At 44.3% G+C, this 27,059-nt stretch overlaps 2 protein-coding genes across 2 annotated transcripts; one reads left to right on the top strand and one right to left on the bottom strand.

The window, feature by feature from the left end:
- Positions 1-7,688: 7,688 nt before the first annotated feature.
- LOC136448805 (uncharacterized) lies at positions 7,689-15,172 on the bottom strand. Its single transcript, XM_066448453.1, has 2 exons — positions 13,728-15,172; positions 7,689-10,371 (listed from the first exon to the last, which is right to left on the bottom strand). Exons 1-2 carry the CDS (start codon positions 13,955-13,957, stop codon positions 7,689-7,691), a joined length of 2,913 nt encoding a protein of 970 aa, XP_066304550.1. The 5' UTR covers positions 13,958-15,172.
- Positions 15,173-20,020: 4,848 nt separating this feature from the next.
- LOC136449037 (zinc finger protein 722-like) lies at positions 20,021-23,064 on the top strand. The gene is made up of 2 exons (XM_066448817.1): positions 20,021-20,958; positions 21,815-23,064. The coding sequence occupies exon 2, from the start codon at positions 21,822-21,824 to the stop codon at positions 22,317-22,319; it is 498 nt and encodes a 165-aa protein (XP_066304914.1). The 5' UTR covers positions 20,021-20,958; positions 21,815-21,821; the 3' UTR covers positions 22,320-23,064.
- Positions 23,065-27,059: the final 3,995 nt, after the last annotated feature.

The following is a 27,059-nucleotide window of genomic DNA, read 5'->3' as shown; positions in this document are numbered from 1 at the left end:
CCCTAACCATTCTTCAAACTGAAACTGAAGACAGATTTCAAATATCGTGCTTTGTTATCGAGTCATGAGACTTTAAAAGTTAACCCTAACCCTAACCGCAGGTCTTAATCCTAACCCTAACCCTAACCATTCTTCAAACTGAAACTGAAGACAGATTTCAAATATTGTGCTTTGTTATCGAGTCATGAGACTTTAAAAGTTAACCCTAACCCTAACCGTAGGTGTTTATCCTAACCCTAACCCTAACCATTCTTCAAACTGAAACTGAAGACAGATTTCAAATATCGTGCTTTGTTATCGAGTCATGAGACTTTAAAAGTTAACCCTAACCCTAACTCTAGGTCTTAATCCTAACCCTAGCCCTAACCATTCTTCAAACTGAAACTGAAGACAGATTTCAAATATCGTGCTTTGTTATCGAGTCATGAGACTTTAAAAGTTAACCCTAACCCTAACCGTAGGTCTTAATCCTAACCCTAACCCTAACCATTCTTCAAACTGAAACTGAAGACAGATTTCAAATATCGTGCTTTGTTATCGAGTCATGAGACTTTAAAAGTTAACCCTAACCCTAACCCTAGGTCTTAATCCTAACCCTAACCCTAACCATTCTTCAAACTGAAACTGAAGACAGATTTCAAATATCGTGCTTTGTTATCGAGTCATGAGACTTTAAAAGTTAACCCTAACCCTAACCGTAGGTCTTAATCCTAACCCTAACCCTAACCATTCTTCAAACTGAAACTGAAGACAGATTTCAAATATCGTGCTTTGTTATCGAGTCATGAGACTTTAAAAGTTAACCCTAACCCTAACTCTAGGTCTTAATCCTAACCCTAACCCTAACCATTCTTCAAACTGAAACTGAAGACAGATTTCAAATATCGTGCTTTGTTATCGAGTCATGAGACTTTAAAAGTTAACCCTAACCCTAACCGTAGGTCTTAATCCTAACCCTAACCCTAACCATTCTTCAAACTGAAACTGAAGACAGATTTCAAATATCGTGCTTTGTTATCGAGTCATGAGACTTTAAAAGTTAACCCTAACCCTAACTCTAGGTCTTAATCCTAACCCTAGCCCTGACCATTCTTCAAACTGAAACTGAAGACAGATTTCAAATATCGTGCTTTGTTATCGAGTCATGAGACTTTAAAAGTTAACCCTAACCCTAACCGTAGGTCTTAATCCTAACCCTAACCCTAACCATTCTTCAAACTGAAACTGAAGACAGATTTCAAATATCGTGCTTTGTTATCGAGTCATGAGACTTTAAAAGTTAACCCTAACCCTAACTCTAGGTTTTAATCCTAACCCTAACCCTAACCATTCTTCAAACTGAAACTGAAGACAGATTTCAAGTATCGTGCTTTGTTATCGAGTTAGGAGACTTTCAAAGATAACTCTAACCCTAACCCTAGCCCTAGGTCTTAATCCTAACCCTAACCTTAACCCTAACCATTCTTCAAACGGGCCAAACTTGGACTCATTCAAAAGGTCTTTTGACCAGGAGTTTGAAACTGAAGACAGATTTCAAGTATCGTGCTTTGTTATCGAGTTATGAGACTTTAAAAGTTAACCCTAACCGTAGGTCTTATTCCTAACCCTAACCCTAACCATTCTTCAAACTGAAACTGGAGACAGATTTCAAATATCGTGCTTTGTTATCGAGTCATGAGACTTTAAAAGTTAACCCTAACCCTAACCGTAGGTCTTAATCCTAACCCTAACCCTAACCATTCTTCAAACTGAAACTGAAGACAGATTTCAAATATCGTGCTTTGTTATCGAGTCATGAGACTTTAAAAGTTAACCCTAACCCTAACTCTAGGTCTTAATCCTAACCCTAGCCCTAACCATTCTTCAAACTGAAACTGAAGACAGATTTCAAATATCGTGCTTTGTTATCGAGTCATGAGACTTTAAAAGTTAACCCTAACCCTAACCGTAGGTCTTAATCCTAACCCTAACCCTAACCATTCTTCAAACTGAAACTGAAGACAGATTTCAAATATCGTGCTTTGTTATCGAGTCATGAGACTTTAAAAGTTAACCCTAACCCTAACTCTAGGTCTTAATCCTAACCCTAACCCTAACCATTCTTCAAACTGAAACTGAAGACAGATTTCAAATATTGTGCTTTGTTATCGAGTCATGAGACTTTAAAAGTTAACCCTAACCCTAACCGTAGGTCTTAATCCTAACCCTAACCCTAACCATTCTTCAAACTGAAACTGAAGACAGATTTCAAATATCGTGCTTTGTTATCGAGTCATGAGACTTTAAAAGTTAACCCTAACCCTAACCGCAGGTCTTAATCCTAACCCTAACCCTAACCATTCTTCAAACTGAAACTGAAGACAGATTTCAAATATCGTGCTTTGTTATCGAGTCATGAGACTTTAAAAGTTAACCCTAACCCTAACTCTAGGTCTTAATCCTAACCCTAGCCCTGACCATTCTTCAAACTGAAACTGAAGACAGATTTCAAATATCGTGCTTTGTTATCGAGTCATGAGACTTTAAAAGTTAACCCTAACCCTAACCGTAGGTCTTAATCCTAACCCTAACCCTAACCATTCTTCAAACTGAAACTGAAGACAGATTTCAAATATCGTGCTTTGTTATCGAGTCATGAGACTTTAAAAGTTAACCCTAACCCTAACTCTAGGTCTTAATCCTAACCCTAACCCTAACCATTCTTCAAACTGAAACTGAAGACAGATTTCAAGTATCGTGCTTTGTTATCGAGTTAGGAGACTTTCAAAGATAACTCTAACCCTAACCCTAGTCCTAGGTCTTAATCCTAACCCTAACCTTAACCCTAACCATTCTTCAAACGGGCCAAACTTGGACTCATTCAAAAGGTCTTTTGACCAGGAGTTTGAAACTGAAGACAGATTTCAAGTATCGTGCTTTGTTATCGAGTTATGAGACTTTAAAAGTTAACCCTAACCGTAGGTCTTATTCCTAACCCTAACCCTAACCATTCTTCAAACTGAAACTGGAGACAGATTTCAAATATCGTGCTTTGTTATCGAGTCATGAGACTTTAAAAGTTAACCCTAACCCTAACCGTAGGTCTTAATCCTAACCCTAACCCTAACCATTCTTCAAACTGAAACTGAAGACAGATTTCAAATATCGTGCTTTGTTATCGAGTCATGAGACTTTAAAAGTTAACCCTAACCCTAACTCTAGGTCTTAATCCTAACCCTAGCCCTAACCATTCTTCAAACTGAAACTGAAGACAGATTTCAAATATCGTGCTTTGTTATCGAGTCATGAGACTTTAAAAGTTAACCCTAACCCTAACCGTAGGTCTTAATCCTAACCCTAACCCTAACCATTCTTCAAACTGAAACTGAAGACAGATTTCAAATATCGTGCTTTGTTATCGAGTCATGAGACTTTAAAAGTTAACCCTAACCCTAACTCTAGGTCTTAATCCTAACCCTAACCCTAACCATTCTTCAAACTGAAACTGAAGACAGATTTCAAATATTGTGCTTTGTTATCGAGTCATGAGACTTTAAAAGTTAACCCTAACCCTAACCGTAGGTCTTAATCCTAACCCTAACCCTAACCATTCTTCAAACTGAAACTGAAGACAGATTTCAAATATTGTGCTTTGTTATCGAGTCATGAGACTTTAAAAGTTAACCCTAACCCTAACCGTAGGTCTTAATCCTAACCCTAACCCTAACCATTCTTCAAACTGAAACTGAAGACAGATTTCAAATATCGTGCTTTGTTATCGAGTCATGAGACTTTAAAAGTTAACCCTAACCCTAACCGCAGGTCTTAATCCTAACCCTAACCCTAACCATTCTTCAAACTGAAACTGAAGACAGATTTCAAATATCGTGCTTTGTTATCGAGTCATGAGACTTTAAAAGTTAACCCTAACCCTAACCGTAGGTGTTTATCCTAACCCTAACCCTAACCATTCTTCAAACTGAAACTGAAGACAGATTTCAAATATTGTGCTTTGTTATCGAGTCATGAGACTTTAAAAGTTAACCCTAACCCTAACCGTAGGTCTTAATCCTAACCCTAACCCTAACCATTCTTCAAACTGAAACTGAAGACAGATTTCAAATATCGTGCTTTGTTATCGAGTCATGAGACTTTAAAAGTTAACCCTAACCCTAACCGCAGGTCTTAATCCTAACCCTAACCCTAACCATTCTTCAAACTAAAACTGAAGACAGATTTCAAATATCGTGCTTTGTTATCGAGTCATGAGACTTTAAAAGTTAACCCTAACCCTAACCGTAGGTCTTAATCCTAACCCTAACCCTAACCATTCTTCAAACTGAAACTGAAGACAGATTTCAAATATCGTGCTTTGTTATCGAGTCATGAGACTTTAAAAGTTAACCCTAACCCTAACCGTAGGTCTTAATCCTAACCCTAACCCTAACCATTCTTCAAACTGAAACTGAAGATAGATTTCAAATATCGTGCTTTGTTATCGAGTCATGAGACTTTAAAAGTTAACCCTAACCCTAACTCTAGGTCTTAATCCTAACCCTAACCCTAACCATTCTTCAAACTGAAACTGAGGACAGATTTCAAATATCGTGCTTTGTTATCGAGTCATGAGACTTTAAAAGTTAACCCTAACCCTAACCGTAGGTCTTAATCCTAACCCTAACCCTAACCATTCTTCAAACTGAAACTGAAGACAGATTTCAAATATCGTGCTTTGTTATCGAGTTATGAGACTTTAAAAGTTAACCCTAACCCTAACCCTAGGTCTTATTCCTAACCCTAACCCTAACCCTAACCATTCTTCTGTGAAAGGGTGCTTTCCGGGTTAAATCCACCCAAGCGATAAAGTTTTTGTATCAGAAGGTAGGTACTGGCCTGAAGATACAAACAAACTAAGCATTACAGCCGGTGGCCATGTATTTACGGCAGGCCTCAATGTTATGTCCGTGAAACCTTTTACCTCGATCCCTGCTGTCCCCTAAGGTGAAAGGATCCCTTCCCGTGATAGCTTGCCAACCGGGTTAACTTGACCTGACCAGCCTGGTTTTTGTCCTTCTCTTATATTACCCTCGCACACCAGTCTCGGGTCTGCCCTACGAAGCTTCTCTGCATCGGCCCCGGAGGTCAATTACCCAATTTTTGATGAAATTTTTATCACTGGAGAATTTTAGGTAGCCGTTGAAGTGAATGTAATCATTGCGAGAAGGTGTGAAGCACAATGGCTTTTATATATCGATCTAGCTGCAGTACAGGTAATGAACGCGGTAAGAGTCAGAACCAGCCAAAATCCGAAATCATGGTTTGCGTTCACACTCGATATTCGATAGGGTTAGATTGGAGCTGGATTCAAATAATCCGATCCAGGGAAAATCAATCACGGTTGGAGTGTCAACACTGCAAAAATTGATTGCGATTGGATCAATTCTATTGAAATAATTTGTTAAATCCAATCCATTTTTATTAGCGTGACAGGCTGTTCAGTGTAATAAAACCAGCTGTCACCGTGCCGCATGCCTGCAAAGCTGGTGTGTTGCACCAAATGGTGGTCATACAAGCTATAAGCTAGTTCACAGTTACTACTACGCATGTGCAGTGTCAAAGGTAAAGGCCCAGAGACGTTAAAAAAACTGTAGGGGCGTTGTTAGGCAAAACGAGACAATGTCGAGACGAGAACTGTTTACGAGCCAGGGGCCTTCCCCTATGCCTGATATCAATCGCTTATACAGATACAGATCTTACATAATCATACCTAAACATGTCCTTGGTGCTGAACATTAAGCTAACACCTTGCCTTACATATATAACCGTTACTAATTCTACCCGACTCCTAGCTCTACCCCTACCCTACCCTAATCACACCCAACGCTTACACTTAAACTACCCTTACTGTAACACCGCTCTAACCTTGTTCCTCTGGTTTAAGATTGTCTCAGTTACCATGCTGAACTTTTAAAAGAAAAAAAATTAAGCCAAAATTACGCCAAAACTCTACTGGCTACTGGCTTTATTATGTGTATTGCTGAATCGACGGATCCCGTTTTAGCACTGACAGGCTGCTTAACCCTGAGTCAGACTGATTTGTCATAATAGGTTCTCCCTTGCCCTCCCCCATTCTTAAACAAGACGTGACAATTGGCAAGCAAAACTCACCTAGCTTCCGTCTGATCCACATTTTTTGTCGGAGCGCACGGCGATAGAACTGGCACATTGTTTTCAGGGTCCGAGAATCAAGGATAGTGTAGAAAAAAGACACTTTTCGCTGGATGAATGTAGCCGCTGATGTCTAAAACCAAGTGTTGTGGGTCAGAGGTTAAATCACCTGATTATCTGGATAACTTAGTAGGTTAGCAGAAATATAGTCGCTTTGCCCCCTCCCCCATTCTTAAACAAGACGTGACAATTGGCAAGCAAAACTCACCTAGCTTCCGTCTGATCCACATTTTTTGTCGGAGCGCACGGCGATAGAACTGGCACATTGTTTTCAGGGTCCGAGAATCAAGGATAGTGTAGAAAAGGGCTTTTTTTTTCAACAAAGACCGTCTGACGATAAACTAAGGGAGTTGAGGTCAAAGGTTAAATCACCTGATGATCCTGTCGCAAAGCCGACGTAAAGCGGTTAATTATGTTTAGCCATACCTAGTATGGCTCAACATATTATTTTTACTCATGTTTCTTCTCCTCCTGTCTGTTAAATCTTCAAATCGATTCATCTTTGTCATTTTTTTGTAACAAAAGACCTGAAATTTGGCACAAAGGTAGTGTGGGCAAATACATCTAGGCTTTTTTTTCTTCATTTTTTTTCGATGTAGACCTATGATGTGATTATATTGAGTTTTTTCGTGACAGCCAATGGGAGCACGGCATTCCAAAATGCGACCGCCTGATTTGCCAATTGAGTTAATCAAGTTATCTTGCATTCCTGGGTCAGCTGCCCTAGTGTTTATACCAAATGTGGCATTGTGACTGCCTAGGACATGTGCGTACATGGCTTTGTTCACACTCTTGGCATATTACTAGTACTTCAGAACTATTTTTTCTAAATTTTTTGCCATCTATCTATCTATCTATCTATCTATCTATCTATCTATCTATCTACCTATCTATCCATCTATCCATCTATCTATCCATCTATCTATCTGTCCATCTATCTAACGTTACCTACCTATCTATCTATCTATCTATCTACCTAAACGAAAACAGGGCACACAAATAGCCAAAGGCATCAAAATTAAGACAAACAACTTTATTAGAGAAACAATAATTTTCCTCTGTGACTAGATGACATTTTGGAACTGTTGCATCCGTCTTGATGCAACAGCAAACAGGCGAACAGCTTCAGTTTCGTTCTGAAAACATACAACGTACTTCAAATTTGCGTTTTTTCCTCCCAGAGCGAATTTTGCTGACAGAATTGTTAGGGACGCTTGGTTTGTGTCTACAACAACAAGGGCACCGTTTCGATCTTTGCAGTTGATCATTTTAGGGCACATGGTACGGTAGCAGTCTTCCAATCATCGATCTGACTCAGCTGTACTTATTTTCTCTCCAAATATATCTGAGACAACGGTGTTTTCTGCCAGCGCTTCTGCGGCTAAGCCGTCGGGAACATTCACGGCAAACACTTCAATGTGTATTCAACAATCGTTACATATATCGAACAAAGATAATCTATTTGCAGCATATACATGTTCCTACAGTCCAGCTCTAGCTGTGTCCTCACTTTCGTCCGATAGCGGGAATCTCCGTTTAGGAGGTTTTGCTCTGCATCTCCTATCGGATTCATCATCACTAGGCGAAGTAGACAGACTGCCGTTGACCATGCGACGCCTGTCCGGAATGTTTGTCAACCTGACAATGTCCTGGTGTGCCTCGTTAAGACGCCCTGACATACCCCTTCCCAGGACGTTGGCCTCTTGTAACTTCATAACCGGAATGTGTCTGTTGCACCTGAATTTCTTGATAGCAGCAACATTGAGCTTGAATCCCCTCTTGTGGAGAAGCACGGCATATACAAAGGCAATGCAGTTGGTCGTCAGCGTCGTGTTTTCGTTGGAAACCGTTTCAATTCTCTGCAGAACTTGGGTGACCCACGACTTGGATGGGTCAAGAGATTCTCGTTTCAGCCGAGCTCCAAAGTCCCCAGACACTATTGCATTTGCCCGGATGCAGATATCGCGGTAGACGTGTTCTCCTCCCTGTACCCTGAGCAGAAATCCCGCCCTGACGGCCTTCAGTCCGCCTTTCTTTACGTCGACATACGGAAATGTTGTCAGTTCCCTGTCTTGTCGGAGAAGTTCTAACATCTGGTGTCTCAGACTCTCTGCCGAGATTCCCTGTCTGGAGATTGCATCCACCACTGCCTCGAAGCTACAAAACGTCGGTAGGTTGGCCGGGGCAACATCACAGAGCATGTCAGTCACCTTTGCAACGTCTATTTTCCCAGTAACCCTTACCCCTCTCCCCTCAAGCGTACCATGGAACAGGGCATCTATTCCGTCTATGGGTAGTAGGGCTCGCATATTCCTGGACAACATTATTTGGGTGAGTTCAGTTCTAACATGCGTCCAGTAGATTTCAGCAAATGCTGCTGCCAAGTCACTGCCTCTCTCTGGGTGGTCCTCACAAGTAGTGAGAATGACAGACAATGTTCGGTGCATGCGGCAAAACATGCCGTTGTCATTGGCTGAAAGGAGACGCCATGGAGGCGCGCACAGCACGCCTTCTCGGGCCCATGTGTCGACAAGCCCTTTCTTTACCGTCCATCCGGTGGTGTCGCTAGGTTCTGCGACGGTAGTGAACCCATTCCAAGGACTGTCTGGCCGGATCCCCAAACCGTGGAGATAAGCGCTTTCCCGCCCATCCACCCGCCCGACAAGCAGAAGACGGAAAAGCACTTCAGATATTGCTATGGTAGTTACTTCCAGACGGGAGTGCCCTTGCGTGGTGTCCACGTTGGCCGCGTGAATTGGCTTTGTCAGGTCGGTCAGGGTTCTGTGGGCGAACCGATGGAGGACAGTTGAATGGACCGGTATGATGACTGGTATAGGGCCGGAAAGTTCCCGCCTCAGCGTCGCCACCAGATATTTCACCTGTTCTGTGGCAGCTTCACTTGATAAATCCTCACCATCACATGTCAGCACCACTTCAAAACGTGCATACGTAGCAGGGTTTAAATCCATTGTTATCTCTTCGAGACTGGCTTGTACCGTCCCATCTAGGGCCGTTTGTACAAAGTCGTGTGTGGACTTTGTGGCCTTGTGGAGTGCAAGACCTGAGGCCGCTGCTAAGGTGACTGGAAGCCCGTTTGTCAGTGATTTCGTCCAACCGCTTGACATTTTTGAAGACAGCGGGTTGTATGCTTGGGCGTAGGTGAGATCAAATGTATCGGTTGTCATCGCGCGGGACAGAGCTGCTGCAGGTTTTCTGTCTTTTCTAGTCGTGATGTTGATGACGTCATCCATACCCATTACGTTGTACTTTTGCCAGTTCTGGTTGAACAAGCTGACGCGTAAGTTTCGGTGCCAAAGCGTGGACACGGCACGATCCTGCAAGCCGACTGACACACCTATATGCAGGGCTGATGTTCCCACGAATTCTTTTCGAATTCTTAGGTCGGCGAGGGTCTTAAGCGGATTGACATTAGGAGTGGCATTGACCTCATCAAGCTGAGCGGCATCATTCGCGGTGTTATGTGGCATTTTCTGGCCGAAGCACTCAAGAACTATCCTTACGGCGAAGGGGCACATCTCTCCGTCTCCAGCCGTCAGTTGCGCCAGGGCGCTGTCAAACGCCATGGCGAATTGCAACCAGTCAGCCTTGTACACCCTGAGAGGGATACCGGTGTTAAGTTTCTGTCTCGCTAAGTTATGGAGAAGGGTGTTCGATGTGGGTGCCAGTCTCCGTAGTTCATCCCATGTCCGTTTCAACAAACTCTCGGCACGCTGCGACAGCCAGTTTCCCAGGGTAGAGGAGCCGAGTTCGTCGTAGAAATCTGAGGCGGCTTGGGAGTCTGCATCCCATCTTAAAGATGCGCACAGCAATATATTGGTTCCACATAATGACTGACAAAGAAATGCACCGGGAACATCCCTTCCATACTTTTGAAGTTGAACAGACCTGTAGATCCAGGACGGCGTCATTTTTTCCACCAGTTTTCTGCAGCATTTTGGCTTCCACCTTGTTGCAACAAACACGTCTGATGGAGGGCGAATTGCCTGGAGGGAATTCAGCTCTAGTGTAATGCCGTCGGTGTCTGTCTGAAGCCGAAGGGACGCTGGTTCGGGTGAAATCGCCTCCAAATCTCCTTCCAAGCATTGATGAAGTGAATGGTTTTGTAGGAGACCGTCGTTCGCTCGGACAGCATCGTCGTAATGCCTGCATAAGAGACAAAAGGCACAAAATCATGTTTTAGACGAACTGTGAAATCAGCAAATAACGTAGCCTGGTCACCAGTCTCTACGGATCGGCTTAGGCGTGTTTTACCGGGCCCAGTCTGATATCAAAATTGACCCGTTTCTGTCGGATCGTCTTCTTATAGAGTTTCGCAGCCACCGTAGTTTTGCCGCCACCGTAGAGACTGGGACCGAGTGATTACGGCCCCGATCCCATGCACCCAATGGGAACAGAGTAGACTGATCTAATTATTCCGCTGAGCTCTGATTGGTGCGCAATGTTAGCGCGCGTGTCAGCTGTTCGGTCCCGCTGCTCATTACCATATCTAACATGGCCGCCATCTAAGACGACGAGAGCGTTGCACAAGGCCGCAGAACAATTTACTTCCAAGGCTCTCTTGTTGCTAAGCTAATTCAATCCAAGGCCGTAAACCAACACCCCGAGCGGGCTAAGCTCTCTGGGCGGGCGGGGGTCACTCCCAGGGCCGTAGAGATATCGGAGAGCCGCCGATGCCATGGTATGGTTTCCAGGCTACAAATAACGGCGATCGATGTTATTTTAGGAAGTACTGAAGTGTTGATGAAAAGTTGTTATTCTCTATCATTTTTTTTTCAATTCTAGAGGTCCTTTTCCTTGTAATCAAAATGAAAATTGTTTCTTTGATAATACAGCCGTGAAGTCATGTTAAAACGGCCCCGCACACCGCAATACATTGTACTTCTATTTTTGCGTGACTGTATCCAGTAAAACTGTGAATTTCTGATAAGTTCCTGACGGGCTGTTGAACGCGCGCCACGCATCGTATATGTTTACACCGTGTGCCTTGTACTTTTCTAGCCTTTCTTTATATCGCTTCGCCCGACGATAGTTTAGACTTCCTTTGGATGAAAACTCACACATCCGGCACGCCATGCCGAGAGTTCTATGCTGTTTTCTTTTCCTTCGGCGAGAGACAGTAGTCCGTTCCATCACTCCGGGCGTCAAGACTCCTTACAAGAAAGCTTGTTACGGGAGTATATCACCGTATATCTTTTCGATTTTAAGTTCATTACGGAATCGTACCGCGACGGCGTTGCTAAGAAAACGCTTGTCGCACAATAGTTAGATGAAATTTCATCCGACTTTCACAGCTGCGTTAAACCCGATTGGCGGCCTTTTTACTTAAATTGCGTTATATGAACTAGAAGGGAATGCCCTGTGCTCTCGATACGAGGCATTTTTGTGTTTCTTACAACGATTTTAGCTAGTTACTTGATCATATTTTGAACACAGTAAGATTCGGAGGATGGCGGTGCCGTAAAGAGTTAAATTCTTGACGATTTTCAGATTGGGGGCATTTGCATTTCGCCCTCGATTCAATATTAGATTAATACTGAGTCAGAATCGTAGAGTCCTCGACTATAACTGTTGTAAAAGTCTTGTTGGTTTGAAATCTGGTCTGTTTGTCCATGTCTCCCGGGGTCAGCTTCCCGGCTGTTTTTCGCCCAAAGGTTGCGAGGCGTCGGTGCACTTGATTCCAGTGCAGTCCAATTTTAAACACAAGTTACGGCTCTTATATACCTTCCCAGTATTGTCAAAGGATACCTACAGAAACAAACTACCTGGAGACGGACTGAATTAGTAAATGCTATCTTAGTCTGGCGGTGCGGGTCCGGTGTGCGCATGGTGGAACGGGAGTTGACGCCGGTGTTGTGCATTCTTTTTTGGAACTAAAACGATGCCTCTGATGAGGTGACCTCGCGCGGTTTAGAAGGAAGCCCACAGCGGCCTCAAAATTCAGAATAAGTTATATACCACCAGAGAGAAGAGACTTTGGTCTATTCTACGCGCTAAATTTCCTTTTGTTGTGATATCGGGGAAAACGCATGGCGAAGTTCTCACTAAAATCAACTGATTTCAGGTCATGTTATCAAATAGGTGCAGGTACAGGTTGAAAATAGGTCTAAAAATCTGTAGGAGGAAAATGGGAAGCTTGAAAATTATAGAGTCAGTTCTACGTTGCAAGTAAATGTCCAGAGTAGATAATCACTAAAACGTCAAACTAGACGCGTTCTATTCTGGACTCAAAATTATGACATGGCTTTTGCGCGGATTGCGGGCATCTGCGTTTCGCCCTCGAAATCTATGACAAGTCATATGCCGACAGAAACTACAGAGTTTGCTCTTTGGTACATACTAGATTTCCTGTTGGTTTGAAATCTACAACAGGTTTAAAACAAGATGGGAAATTACACGAAAATCACCTGATTTCGGGTCGTATTATTGACAGGAAAGCGATAAATCTAAAGAAGCAACAAGTGAGGCTGAAATGATAAACATAACGTAAAAACAGGAAGATATACGGTTATATGCTCCAGAGACAAGCTTTCTTGTAAGGGGTGTTGACGCCCGGAGTCATGGAACGGACTACTTTCTCTCGCGGAAGGAAAATAAAACTGCCTCGAACTCTTGACGTGGCTTGGCGGCTGAGGTCTGTACTTTTAGGTGGTATATAATTCATTATCAATTTCGAGTGTGAAATGGCCTTCCTACAAAATCGCGCGGGGCCACTTTATCAGAGGCGTCGTTTTTATTCTAAAAATGAACGCGTCAGCACCGGCGTCCATACCCGTTCCACAGAGCGCACGCCAGACCCGCACCGCTATCTTTATGTACCAGTAACCTTAAAAATAAGATAGCCTTTGCGAATTTTGTCCGACTACACGCATCTAGTTGCTGTAGGCCCTCTTTTGACAATACTGGAGAGGCATTTCCGTACCGCAACTTTTTGTCAAAGGTCGACTGCACCAAAATCAACTACACCAACGCCTTGAAACATTTTGGCGTAAAACAGTTGAGAAGGTGACCTCAGTAGAAATGGAATTACAAACACTTCCAGATTTCAAAACAACAAGATTTTCAGAAGTTATACTAGAAGATTGAACGATTCCGGAGCGGAGCGATTCGAACTGCATAGAAAACCTGTTCGGTTAAGCACATGGCGTGCCGGCTGGGCAAAAAAGCGGCAAAATGTAGGGGTTAGGGATTTGGCAGAATTTCGGCGGCTTAAGCTTCTTACGACGATTTTTTGAAATACCAAGAGCTAAAGTACGTCAGTGAAAATTGAGTGTTTTCGTTTCGTGCCGTAATATCTTAACGCTCCGTCGGATGATATTACAAAAACAAAAACGTGAATTTGGCAGAAATTCGGCGGGTTCTTTCGACGATTTTTTGAAATACCAAAACGTAAAGTACATCAGTGAAGATTGAGTGTTTTCACATTATGCCGTAGTATCTTAACGCTCCGTCGGATGTTAGTACAAAACGTGAAAATGCAGATTGACAAAATGCTTTCATACCTTTTCTCGAAGGGGCCTTCGTTGGACGAGTCGTCCATCAGACAGGTGGTTTGGAGACGGTGTCTGGACGCACACTGTGCATATTTCGGTATGCGACTGGTTTTTAAGGCTGACGTTAGAATAGCCCTCAGACTTGCCGGCGCCACATTAACGATGCATTTGCTAGATTCCCACGAGGAGGCGATATCTGCAGTAGAACAATATAACGGATAATTTGCATTGGAATGCATTAATTCGCAATTCTCACATCGTTAGCGGCTAAAACAAAACCTTTCACATCTTGATGTCAGACGGGAAAAACAAAGCTAGGCCTTCCCACAGTCCGGACGGATAGGTATGCATGTACACATTTCACCATAGAACTTACACGTATTGAATAAAGAAAAAAGAGATGGTACAAGCTTCCAGCGTTTCCTTTATAATTAATGTACGGGAGACTACAAGAGTAACGCTGGGCAGTTTGCGGGCAAGTAAAGTATGAAAAGAAACGCAGAAAACATAACGAGTACTAACGGCCTCATTTTCCGTTCCTGCAGACAGCCTGGTCGGGACCCGGTTCGGAAATGCGGCCACAGCCGGCCAAATACCTGTACGCTTTAGGCTAATAGTGAATATAATGATCTGGCTAATGGCTAATCTGTAGAAAGTGAAAGCCTTACAATAACGCAGGAATCATAGCGTGAACGATAGAGATCTTTGTGCAGATTTTGGTGGCCCTGAAAAGGGCCGGTGTATTCGATTCTGGGTGTGCTACATGAACATGTGGACGTCGAAATGATGATCCAGTGCAAGTACAAGTACCGTGAATGTAACGTTAGGGTGTTCAGCCCTCAGAGATATCATCGCCAGGAGGAAGTCTGTGGATGAGTTAAAGATGATCAGTGTGTACGATCTCTCCCACAAGGTGATGCCGAATAGACTGATGGAGAAGTCGGCATTCAATTCAAAGAAATCTACTTCGAGTGAGTTGATGACATCGCTATGTAGGCCTAGGTTGTTGGCTGATATCAATAACGAAATCAGCCAGCCCTGCCCGCTCGCAGAGATAATATCCTCGAGGTAAAACATCTAGGATCGAAAGTGCCACTGAAACAACCATGCCATAACGACAGATTTGAGTTCCTTGGGGCGTGGCCAAAATTGAGCGTATGGGAGAGGGCGGGGTCAGCGGCGCGCCGTAATGTCGGAGATAGAGACTTGAGAATGTATGCATGTACACATTTCACCGTACAGAACTTACACGTATTGAATAAACGAGCAAAGGCGGAAATTGTAGAAAATATCAGTTTGTGTACAAGCTTCCTACGTCTCCTTTATATGTGACGGTCTCTGCTAATGCATCGGCCGGACTGTTTTGCGTGAATGAAAATTAACACAATTCATATCAATAGTATACACAAATGATTTATTATTGAAACTTTTCGTTTGCGTTTTGTTTTACTTTTACATCATACTTTTCGTTCCCGCAAAATGCCGGGCCGGGCCGCGGGTTGGGAATAGTGACCTTAGCATACAGAGGTTAGTAATGCTAGGGTCACATTTGGTAACCGGGGCCCGACCGGGCTATTTGTGGAAACGAAAAATCAAAGTGTGTGTCCATACATTTGCACAAGCTACGCTCTTGAATAATTTTGGGTACGTTTTGTGTTTTTGTTGTCTTTTATATCATACTTTTCGTTCCCAAAGACTGCCCGGCCGGGCCCCGGTTTGGAAATGTGACCCTAGCATGAGCAGGGAGCAGCAAACAAGCGGTACGACGAGGGGAACGGTAAAAGCTAAACAATTGCGTCTCCAAAAAAGCCCGTTGAGAAGGGGTCGTGTGTTCCTCCTTCTAGCCTATCTTTACATCGCTTCGCCTGGCGCCTACATTTTAACGTTTCTGTGGATTTTCATTTGGCGAAAATATAAAATATTGCTGAGCGAAGTCTATGTAATGCTACACACAAAGTAAAACCCTAACAATAGCAGCGTGAACGATATATCCTTTTGGCGGATGTGGGTGGCCCTGAGAAGGGCCGGTTTGTTAGATCCGATCCGAGCGCCGTCCAAGTCTTCAAAATGATGAGCCAGGCCCGAGTACCATGAAGGCAACATTAGGGTGAGAGGTTTTCAGAGTTGTGATGGTCTGCTGAAAGTCGAGGATCGTGTAAAAGATGATCACAGCGTACGATTTCTGCCAAATGGTGACGTCAAATAGGGGGATGGTGAAATCAGCGTCCATTTGAACGAGATCCATTTCTAGTTCATACAGTAGCTGAGGTAAGCCTGGTGTGTCCGCTCTTATCAAAATCGACCCCATCCAATCTCCCTGCTCAGCCGGCTGGATAAATTCTATGTTCATCTTGGACGGCCAGAAGACGATACTGGAATTCATGGGGGAGGAGCGCGTGTTTTCCGAACTTACGTGGTAACGGATTCAACCAATCAGCGCGTACAGCCAATCAGAGAATACAGAATTCCACAGCCAATCAGATTGGAGGCCGCAAAAGTTCGTGCATCTACTTGAAACGGAAAGGAGAAACACTTCTCTGACTCGCAACGAGCACTTAGCAGTATGTCAACTGCGGGAAGCTCTCCCTCGCGAAAGAAGCGGCGACTCGGCGGCAAGACATTAGAGGACCGCCGCTACAAGGGCAAGCTGCGCTGGCTGCATATGTCGTCCATGTATGTCGCCGCCTCCTACACACATCTGCCTTATCCAATCTCAGCACTCTTGGCCTCGCAAGAAAGAATGGACACCGCCCAAAAGCTGCGTTTCTTTCGCCTTTTCAAAGAGTACGTTGCCGTTTTCAAAACGCCTTTACCCCTTCCTATGGCGAAAGCTTTACAAGACGTCAAGACAGCTGACAAGCCTCCCAAGCGCGTGACCCCGAAAATAATCAAACTCAAACTCGACCTCTTCCCAAGAAACATCATACTCAAGCCGTCCCGCCGTGGAAACAAAAACTGTGCCTAGGCATTGGTTAAAGACAGAAAACAGGCCCTTTTCAGGGCCACCCACTACTATAAAGAAAGGACTGTCTCTTTCACTTTCTCCACCTGTCATAGAGATGTGACTAAATAAACAACGATGTATCAGGGTCACTTGTTTCTTTTCCGTGGCTGTCGATATGGTAAACTATATCCTACCATGTTGCGATAATAACGCCCTGAGATTAAACACGTAAAATCCCCTTTTTAGTGAATATTTCTTCTACAATAGTTCTTCTACAACTAGTGTACGAAAAAAAGGAACTTGAATAAATATTCAAAGCAAGCGTTAGTTACTCTTTGCTGATATTTCTCACCTCACAAGGGAAACAGTGATCTGAAACACAGATAAGGCAAATTCCTGTGAACAGGTTTCGGCTTCGTCACAGACATTCCTGGAAAGATTAATCCATTTCTTCTACTGTGAACAGGTTGAGGCTTGACGCCACGCCAGACATTCCCGCCAAGATTATCCCCTTTCGTCTCACGACAAAAGCAGGTTTCGAGATTGTTTGCTGTCCGACAAAAAGATGGAGGTCGGAGACAGGTCGTCACAGAATTACCTGCGAGGGACGGCGAGGCGAAATGCTTGGGCCTATAAAGAGCTACTTTTGCCTGGAGACACGGCAGGGGATATTTCATCTCACGCTTGTCCCTGCCAAAGAAATGGAGAAGACAAGAATGTTGAGAAGTCGGCAAGGCCACGGGCAGGAGTAAAGTCTCGAAGTGTTTGGGAATTTTTAGATGAGCTTCTATCGCCTAACTAAAATTCTTGGACATTTTCAGGGACGCAAACTTTATGCTTCATGCAACCTGTCAGGACAAGACTAGGATTTAAACCCGTGTTATCTCTACCAAAAACCCCGGCCCTTTTCAGGGCCACCAAACTACCCCAAAACGGACTGTGTTCGTGTCACTTTTCTTCACTTTGCACATTCAAACATTGTATGACAAAGGACGATGACCGATAGTTATGTTCTCATACTAAAACTATTCCGAAACTCGCAGACCTTGTTATTCTGTTTGAGACCTTGTTAATCTGTTTTGTTGATAAGAGCGTTGGTAAGAACGCTTTAAAACGGAACTCTTGTTCGACTATGGCGAGAGACAAGGCGCCGATTTCCTTCGTAACTCTCAAACCTTGCGCCCGTCCGTAGACTGATACTGAAGAACCAGCCCTTTGAAACCCCGGCCCTTTTCAGGGCCACCCACATCCTAAAGAAAGAATTATATCGCTCACACATTCACATTCGTAATGAATACATCTGTTATGACCAAACAAGTGGAAATGAATAAATGCTGATATCTGTATTAATGGTATACGGTGGTACAGGTGTGTGTGATTTTTTTTACTGAGACGAGCGAAAGAAAGGCAGTGCCCTTCGTTCGCCTATAGCTAAGTATAGCGACCTTCTCTACCTCCGGGTACAAAATTAGACACAGGCGGAAGAGGTTTCCGTCTGCCCCGAAGACGGATTGGCCGACTATACGGTGCCACGGGCCTCAGTAGAGCGCTTCCTTTTCCTTAGCTCGTTTCGGGATAGAAACCACTTGTACCTCTCTATACCACTTAAACCATGGGCCACACAAGAGCGCTGCCTTTCTTTCGCTCGCGTCAGCATAGGCTGTAGGCCTCGGACACACACACACGCACACACAGGCACACACGCACACACACCGTTGTCGTCCAGAAGTTTGACCACACTTGTGAGACATTGCTTACTAGTGTATGTTTATGGCGTTTTGACTGGAAAAGGAACGCCGATCGACGGCCAATTCATTGTTCTACGTGTTCTAAGGAACGTCACAGACGACAGTTGTTCCAGAAGGCAAGGGGCGCAAGTTTCTTGTTGCGTCAGCTTTGTTTGGTGTAATAAGAACGTGTGCAGACTTTTATTACGTCAAAATTCACTTCTTTGTTTTCTTTCATGATCATCCTGTTGTTTTTGTTGTTGTTGTTGTTGTGTTCCAGGACATAAGTTCTGTACTGTCTTATGTCGCCTGCGATCCCAGGTTTTTTGGCGTGTGCGTTGTGTGTAGTCTAGTCGCTGACGGCGTGCTTGGCCAACTCGCCCGGCAGCAGGAGTCGCACGGCGGTCTGGATCTCGCGGCTGCTGATGGTGGAGCGCTTGTTGTAGTGAGCCAGTCGAGAAGCTTCGTATTGAGCACCTTGTAGATGTAGACGCCGAAGGTTTCCCTTCTCTTTCTCCGCGCGTCTTGTCCCCTGCGGGCCTGGCGGCTTTTGGCGGCTTTTCCGCTTGTCGTCTCGGCCAGGCCTTTATATGGGAGAACAATGCAAATTTGGGGATTGTCTAGTCTAAGGTGCGGACGTGGTAGAACTTCTTCTCACCGAGAGTGAGCTCTCTCTATTGGTTCGCTGGCTGAAGCCGTGAATCCATCGGCGGGGTATAAATTGTTTGGACAGGAGATAATGCCTCTTCATTCCCTCATTCTTTCTGCCGTTTGACGTAAATCAATCGACTACTACAAGATGTCTGGACGTGGCGAAGGTGGCAAGGCACGCGCAAAGGCAAAGAGCCGTTCTTCCCGGGCGGGTCTCCAGTTCCCGGTCGGTCGGGTGCAAGGGAAACCCACGCGCGGCGCGTGGGTGCCGGCGCACCGGTGTACCTGGCGGCCGTGCTGGAGTACCTGACGGCCGAGGTCCTGGAGCTGGCCGGTAACGCTGCCCGCGACAACAAGAAGACCAGAATCATCCCCCGTCACCTTCAACTGGTCGTCCGCAACGACGAGGAGTTGAACAAGCTTCTTGGCGGCGTGACCATCGCACAGGGCGGCGTTCTGCCCAACATCCACGCCGTGCTTCTGCCCAAGAAGACCAGCAAGGCTCAGTAATTAAAGAAACTGAACCCCGGCCCTTTTCAGGGCCACCCACATCCTCTCGAAAGAACTGTGTTCTCTTCACACTGAATCAAGTGCCTGCACAATGCAGATATACGAATGAAAATACCCAAATACGACATATCCCAGTCCAAGATAGCTGACAGACAATTATCGCAATGCGTGAGCAAGACCGATCATACAAGTACAAGAAATGACCGCAATACGGTGTCGTTTAATGCTAGCTGACCTATATGTATATTATACGTGTGTACAGGTTATGTGTTCGCGACCGGATGCACGCGTTCACATAACATTCTCTAACGTTGATAAAGTCATTACACTGTCGGCTGAATTGATTTGCGTGTACAGGTATAAGTTGTGTGTGTGTGTGTGTGTGTGTGTGGGGGGGGTGATGTGCGAGTGGTGTGTAATTGTATTTCAGGCGCAACAACTGCGTCTGTTTAAAGAAAGGTGGAAGGATATAGATCTTTCTGGGATATGTGGGTGGCCCTGAAAAGGGCCGGGGTTGTTGATGTCCTTGGGCATGATGGTGACGCGCTTGGCGTGGATGGCGCACAGGTTGGTGTCCTCGAAGACACCGACCAGGTAGGCCTCGCCGGCTTCCTGCAGGGCCATGACCGCCGAGCTCTGGAAGCGCAGGTCCGTCTTGAAGTCTTGGGCGATTTCTCGCACCAGGCGCTGGAAGGGCAGCTTGCGGGTGAGCAGCTCGGTGGACTTCTGGTAGCGGCGGATCTCCCTCAGGGCGACGGTGCCGGGCCTGTAGCGGTGAGGCTTCTTGACGCCGCCATTAGCAGGGGCGCTCTTGCGCGCGGCCTTGGTTGCCAGCTGCTTCCTTGGGGCTTTGCCACCGGTGGACTTACGGGCGGTCTGCTTGGTACGTGCATGTCGAACGAACGGATGAACTTCGTCTACGCTCAAGTGCAAGACATTAAAAGTAGTCGTCGAGCGGTGGAGAGTGAATTTATGAGACCCGCTAATCAGATGCCCGCAAATTACAATTGGTGGGCGCCCGGACGTCTGATTGGTTCCCTGGCCGAAATCTGACGTTGCGATGCAGTGCACAGAGATGCGCTTGAGGGCGGCGTTTGCTGTTGATCAGTTGATACAAAAGAAGTTGTAATATTCAATTAGCGCAATGAGATCTGCACGCGCTGGGACTAATTACATAATCACTGGTCATCATGATTTGTCAGACAACTGTTTGATTATGTAACAATAGCATTGTTGATATAGCTAATTCCACTTTCACGGATAAACAAAGGGCCCGCCTCTACATAAAATGGTCGTTGGAGTTCGTAGTCGACAGTACCTGATTCGATTTCAAACGATTCGGAACGTTTTCTAGCCGTCTTCAAATAGCCAAGTTTTTTTTCATCTCGTCATCTGCTCGTCTGATCTGGTAAGTACTTTCAATGTCTACTTTATCGCTATTTAGTGCTACGCCAGATAGTGTGCCTAACTTATTACGTTGGTGATGAAGTTTGGTAAATGTAAACTAGAGTTCCACAAACACATTATCTTCGCCAAATAATCAAGGCTTATTATGGAAAGTGATTTATATTTACGTGCCTATCACCCCCTGCAAATTTGATCATGCACCATACCATTTGGACGTTATGATTGGGCGAATGAGTCCAGTTAAGATAGGGTTAAAAATCATTTGGTGGTACAGGACTAGTATATGTGCAGAGTGTGCTGATATATGTTATAACTGGTCATGAAAAATATGAGTAGGTTGATATTATATGGGCCACAAAGGTTCGATATGGCAGTGTTGAAAGTTGAAAGTGATTATGAAATAGTACAGTCAATACATATGAATAGAATAAATCTGGCACGTTTTTAGGTGTTTCTAGTCAGGCTTTCTATTTTGTCCCTATTTCGTTATGTCGCCAACCGTGTTGAACAACAATGCTTAAACTGAACGCGTCAAAAACCAGCAGGACCCACACCTCTGCTTGGAGAAAAGTTTATTTATTTGACCTACATGTACGTTTATGCAAGGCTATCTGTTTACATGACCTGACACTGTCCCATGTCCCATTGAAAGGCAGTTGGTTAACAAACTTTCCTTACTAATTATGCAAATTAGCTCCTTATTGCAAGATAATAAGGCTTGAAGTGTGCTATATTCTAGCCTTGACCGGAAAACTTTTTTCTGTGAAATAACGTGTACCATGTTGTGAAAAAACTTTGTGCTATGTAGTAATGCCTACCTGATCGCTTTCAATAACAAACTTCTGAATCTATTCCAGGTCAACAATGTTCGTTTGCGAGCATTGTGGATTCTCCACTCCAAGGATGTACAACCTGAGGGTCCACATACGAAACCACACGGGTGAGACCCCGTACCGCTGCAAGGATTGCGGCAAGCAGTTCAGCACGGCGTCTTCCTACATCTATCACAAGAGGACGCACAGCGGCGAGAAACCCTACCATTGCGATGCGTGCGGGTCGCACTTTAGAGACCTCAGTGCAATAACAAAGCACATGCGGACTCACACGGGGGAAAAACCTTACGTGTGCCAGGAATGTGACCGAGCCTTCGCAGTTAAAGGCAACCTTTCGCGGCACTTTCGTACTCACACTGGGGAGAAACCTTACACATGTGAGGAGTGCGGCAGGAGGTTTGCAACCTTAGGAGCATTGGAGGTGCACATGAGACTACACACCGGAGAGAAGCCCTACAGATGTGAGAAGTGCGGCAAGCAGTTCAGACACGGTGGCAGTCTCCACCGGCACGCCAAGACTTGCCACTGAATATAGACTGATTGTTTCTTGCAACGTTACTTTATGTTCATTGTTTCACGGTCTCCAGTCGTTCGGTTTGAAATGAAGTACCGGTAGATAGGGAAATATAAGGAACGTTGTAACATTCACAGTAGATCAGAACTACACAGTAGAAGCAAATACATTATATAGCGTGTTTTATTCCTTGAATCTGTTAGCTGAAAACTCCAGTTGTTCCAGAGTTCCAGTTGTTCGGTTTGAAATGAAGTACCGGTAGATAGGGAAATATAAGGAACGTTGTAACATTCACAGTAGATCAGAACTACACAGTAGAAGCAAATACATTATATAGCGTGTTTAATTCCTTGAATCTGTCAGCTGAAAAACTCCAGTTGTTCCAGAGTTCCAGTTGTTCGGTTTGAAATGAAGTACCGGTAGATAGGGAAATATAAGGAACGTTGTAACATTCACAGTAGATCAGAACTACACAGTAGAAGCAAATACATTATATAGCGTGTTTAATTCCTTGAATCTGTCAGCTGAAAAACTCCAGTTGTTCCAGAGTTCCAGTTGTTCGGTTTGAAATGAAGTACCGGTAGATAGGGAAATATAAGGAACGTTGTAACATTCACAGTAGATCAGAACTACACAGTAGAAGCAAATACATTATATAGCGTGTTTTATTCCTTGAATCTGTTAGCTGAAAAACTCCAGTTGTTCCAGAGTTCCAGTTGTTCGGTTTGAAATAAAGAGTTGTGTTATTTCCAAAATTCCATTTGTCGTGATATTCCTTGCCTATGTCTGATTTGGGAATGTCTAGTCAGATGTAATAAGTGGTGACATGAATGCACAAATTGGTAAGGACCAAATAACAGACTAGTATGTCTAAACACGATATTCCAGAAACGTAAAGGAAAGCTGTGGACATTTTCGTATCCAAATGGCACTAGAGCGCAGTTGGACTACATCCTTGTAAACAGAAAGTGGGTAAACAGTGTAGAGAATTGTGAAGCCTACAACACATTCAGTATCTCAGACCACAGAATAGTGTCAGCTGAAATATGCCTAAGCCTACGTTGTGTGGTAGAAAACTGCTTGGTGGAAACTGCGTGCCAGCGGCCGCGGTATACGGTAGATTCTGTGTAGTGTAACCCGGTGTGGTGTAACGTTAAACCTGTGTGGTGTAAATCTGTGTACTGTAAACCTGTGTGGTGGTATAGCCAGTGTGGTGGATACCTGTGTGGTGTAGCCTGTGTGGCGGAAACCTGCGTGGTGGAAATCTGTGTATTGTAAACCGGTGGTGGTACAGCCAGTGAGGCGGAGACCTGTGTAAAGTAAACAGGTGGTGATACAGCCAGTGAGGCGGATACCTGTGTAGTGTAAACAGGTGGTGATACAGCCAGTGAGGCGGAGACCTGTGTAAAGTAAACAGGTGGTGATACAGCCAGTGAGGCGGATACCTGTGTAAAGTAAACAGGTGGTGATACAGCCAGTGAGGCGGAGACCTGTGTAAAGTAAACAGGTGGTGGTACAGCCAGTGAGGCGGAGACCTGTGTAAAGTAAACAGGTGGTGATACAGCCAGTGAGGCGGATACCTGTGTAGTGTAAACAGGTGGTGATACAGCCAGTGAGGCGGAGACCTGTGTAAAGTAAACAGGTGGTGATACAGCCAGTGAGGCGGAGACCTGTGTAAAGTAAACAGGTGGTGATACAGCCAGTGAGGCGGATACCTGTGTAAAGTAAACAGGTGGTGATACAGCCAGTGAGGCGGATACCTGTGTAAAGTAAACAGGTGGTGATACAGCCAGTGAGGCGGAGACCTGTGTAAAGTAAACAGGTGGTGATACAGCCAGTGAGGCGGATACCTGTGTAGTGTAAACAGGTGGTGATACAGCCAGTGAGGCGGAGACCTGTGTAAAGTAAACAGGTGGTGATACAGCCAGTGAGGCGGATACCTGTGTAGTGTAAACAGGTGGTGATACAGCCAGTGAGGCGGAGACCTGTGTAAAGTAAACAGGTGGTGATACAGCCAGTGAGGCGGATACCTGTGTATTGTAAACCGGTGGTGGTACAGCCAGTGAGGCGGAGACCTGTGTAAAGTAAACAGGTGGTGATACAGCCAGTGAGGCGGATACCTGTGTAGTGTAAACAGGTGGTGATACAGCCAGTGAGGCGGAGACCTGTGTAAAGTAAACAGGTGGTGATACAGCCAGTGAGGCGGAGACCTGTGTAAAGTAAACAGGTGGTGATACAGCCAGTGAGGCGGATACCTGTGTAGTGTAAACAGGTGGTGATACAGCCAGTGAGGCGGAGACCTGTGTAAAGTAAACAGGTGGTGATACAGCCAGTGAGGCGGAGACCTGTGTAAAGTAAACAGGTGGTGGTACAGCCAGTGAGGCGGAGACCTGTGTAAAGTAAACAGGTGGTGATACAGCCAGTGAGGCGGATACCTGTGTAAAGTAAACAGGTGGTGATACAGCCAGTGAGGCGGATACCTGTGTAAAGCAAACAGGTGGTGATACAGCCAGTGAGGCGGAGACCTGTGTAAAGTAAACAGGTGGTAACCCTAACCCTAACTCTAGGTCTTAATCCTAACCCTAACCCTAACCATTCTTCAAACTGAAACTGAAGACAGATTTCAAATATCGTGCTTTGTTATCGAGTCATGAGACTTTAAAAGTTAACCCTAACCCTAACCGTAGGTCTTAATCCTAACCCTAACCCTAACCATTCTTCAAACTGAAACTGAAGACAGATTTCAAATATCGTGCTTTGTTATCGAGTCATGAGACTTTAAAAGTTAACCCTAACCGTAGGTCTTATTCCTAACCCTAACCCTAACCATTCTTCAAACTGAAACTGAAGACAGATTTCAAATATCGTGCTTTGTTATCGAGTCATGAGACTTTAAAAGTTAACCCTAACCCTAACCGTAGGTCTTAATCCTAACCCTAACCCTAACCATTCTTCAAACTGAAACTGAAGACAGATTTCAAATATCGCGCTTTGTTATCGAGTCATGAGACTTTAAAAGTTAACCCTAACCCTAACCGTAGGTCTTAATCCTAACCCTAACCCTAACCATTCTTCAAACTGAAACTGAAGACAGATTTCAAATATCGTGCTTTGTTATCGAGTCATGAGACTTTAAAAGTTAACCCTAACCCTAACCGTAGGTCTTAATCCTAACCCTAACCCTAACCATTCTTCAAACTGAAACTGAAGACAGATTTCAAATATCGTGCTTTGTTATCGAGTCATGAGACTTTAAAAGTTAACCCTAACCCTAACCGTAGGTCTTAATCCTAACCCTAACCCTAACCCTAACCCTAACCATTCTTCAAACTGAAACTGAAGACAGATTTCAAATATCGTGCTTTGTTATCGAGTCATGAGACTTTAAAAGTTAACCCTAACCCTAACTCTAGGTCTTAATCCTAACCCTAACCCTAACCATTCTTCAAACTGAAACTGAAGACAGATTTCAAGTATCGTGCTTTGTTATCGAGTTAGGAGACTTTCAAAGATAACTCTAACCCTAACCCTAGCCCTAGGTCTTAATCCTAACCCTAACCTTAACCCTAACCATTCTTCAAACGGGCCAAACTTGGACTCATTCAAAAGGTCTTTTGGCCAGGAGTTTGAAACTGAAGACAGATTTCAAGTATCGTGCTTTGTTATCGAGTTATGAGACTTTAAAAGTTAACCCTAACCCTAACCCTAGGTCTTATTCCTAACCCTAACCCTAACCCTAACCATTCTTCTGTGAAAGGGTGCTTTCCGGGTTAAATCAACCCAAGCGATAAAGTTTTTGTATCAGAAGGTAGGTACTGGCCTGAAGATACAAACAAACTAAGCATTACAGCCGGTGGCCATGTATTTACGGCAGGCCACAATGTTATGTCAGTGAAACCTTTCACCAAAAGACAACCCAAACTGACTTAACCGACCTCATCGTGTAACCATAGCCCTAGGTCTTAATCCTAACCCTAACCTTAACCCTAACCATTCTTCAAACGGGCCAAACTTGGACTCATTCAAAAGGTCTTTTGGCCAGGAGTTTGAAACTGAAGACAGATTTCAAGTATCGTGCTTTGTTATCGAGTTATGAGACTTTAAAAGTTAACCCTAACCCTAACCCTAGGTCTTATTCCTAACCCTAACCCTAACCCTAACCATTCTTCTGTGAAAGGGTGCTTTCCGGGTTAAATCAACCCAAGCGATAAAGTTTTTGTATCAGAAGGTAGGTACTGGCCTGAAGATACAAACAAACTAAGCATTACAGCCGGTGGCCATGTATTTACGGCAGGCCACAATGTTATGTCAGTGAAACCTTTCACCAAAAGACAACCCAAACTGACTTAACCGACCTCATCGTGTAACCATAGCCCTAGGTCTTAATCCTAACCCTAACCTTAACCCTAACCATTCTTCAAACGGGCCAAACTTGGACTCATTCAAAAGGTCTTTTGGCCAGGAGTTTGAAACTGAAGACAGATTTCAAGTATCGTGCTTTGTTATCGAGTCATGAGACTTTAAAAGTTAACCCTAACCCTAACCGTAGGTCTTAATCCTAACCCTAACCCTAACCATTCTTCAAACTGAAACTGAAGACAGATTTCAAATATCGTGCTTTGTTATCGAGTCATGAGACTTTAAAAGTTAACCCTAACCGTAGGTCTTATTCCTAACCCTAACCCTAACCATTCTTCAAACTGAAACTGAAGACAGATTTCAAATATCGTGCTTTGTTATCGAGTCATGAGACTT

Source organism: Branchiostoma lanceolatum, chromosome 14 (assembly GCF_035083965.1).
Source record: "Branchiostoma lanceolatum isolate klBraLanc5 chromosome 14, klBraLanc5.hap2, whole genome shotgun sequence".
Lineage (NCBI taxonomy): Eukaryota > Metazoa > Chordata > Leptocardii > Amphioxiformes > Branchiostomatidae > Branchiostoma > Branchiostoma lanceolatum.
This window is presented reverse-complemented; position numbering and strand designations above follow the sequence as displayed.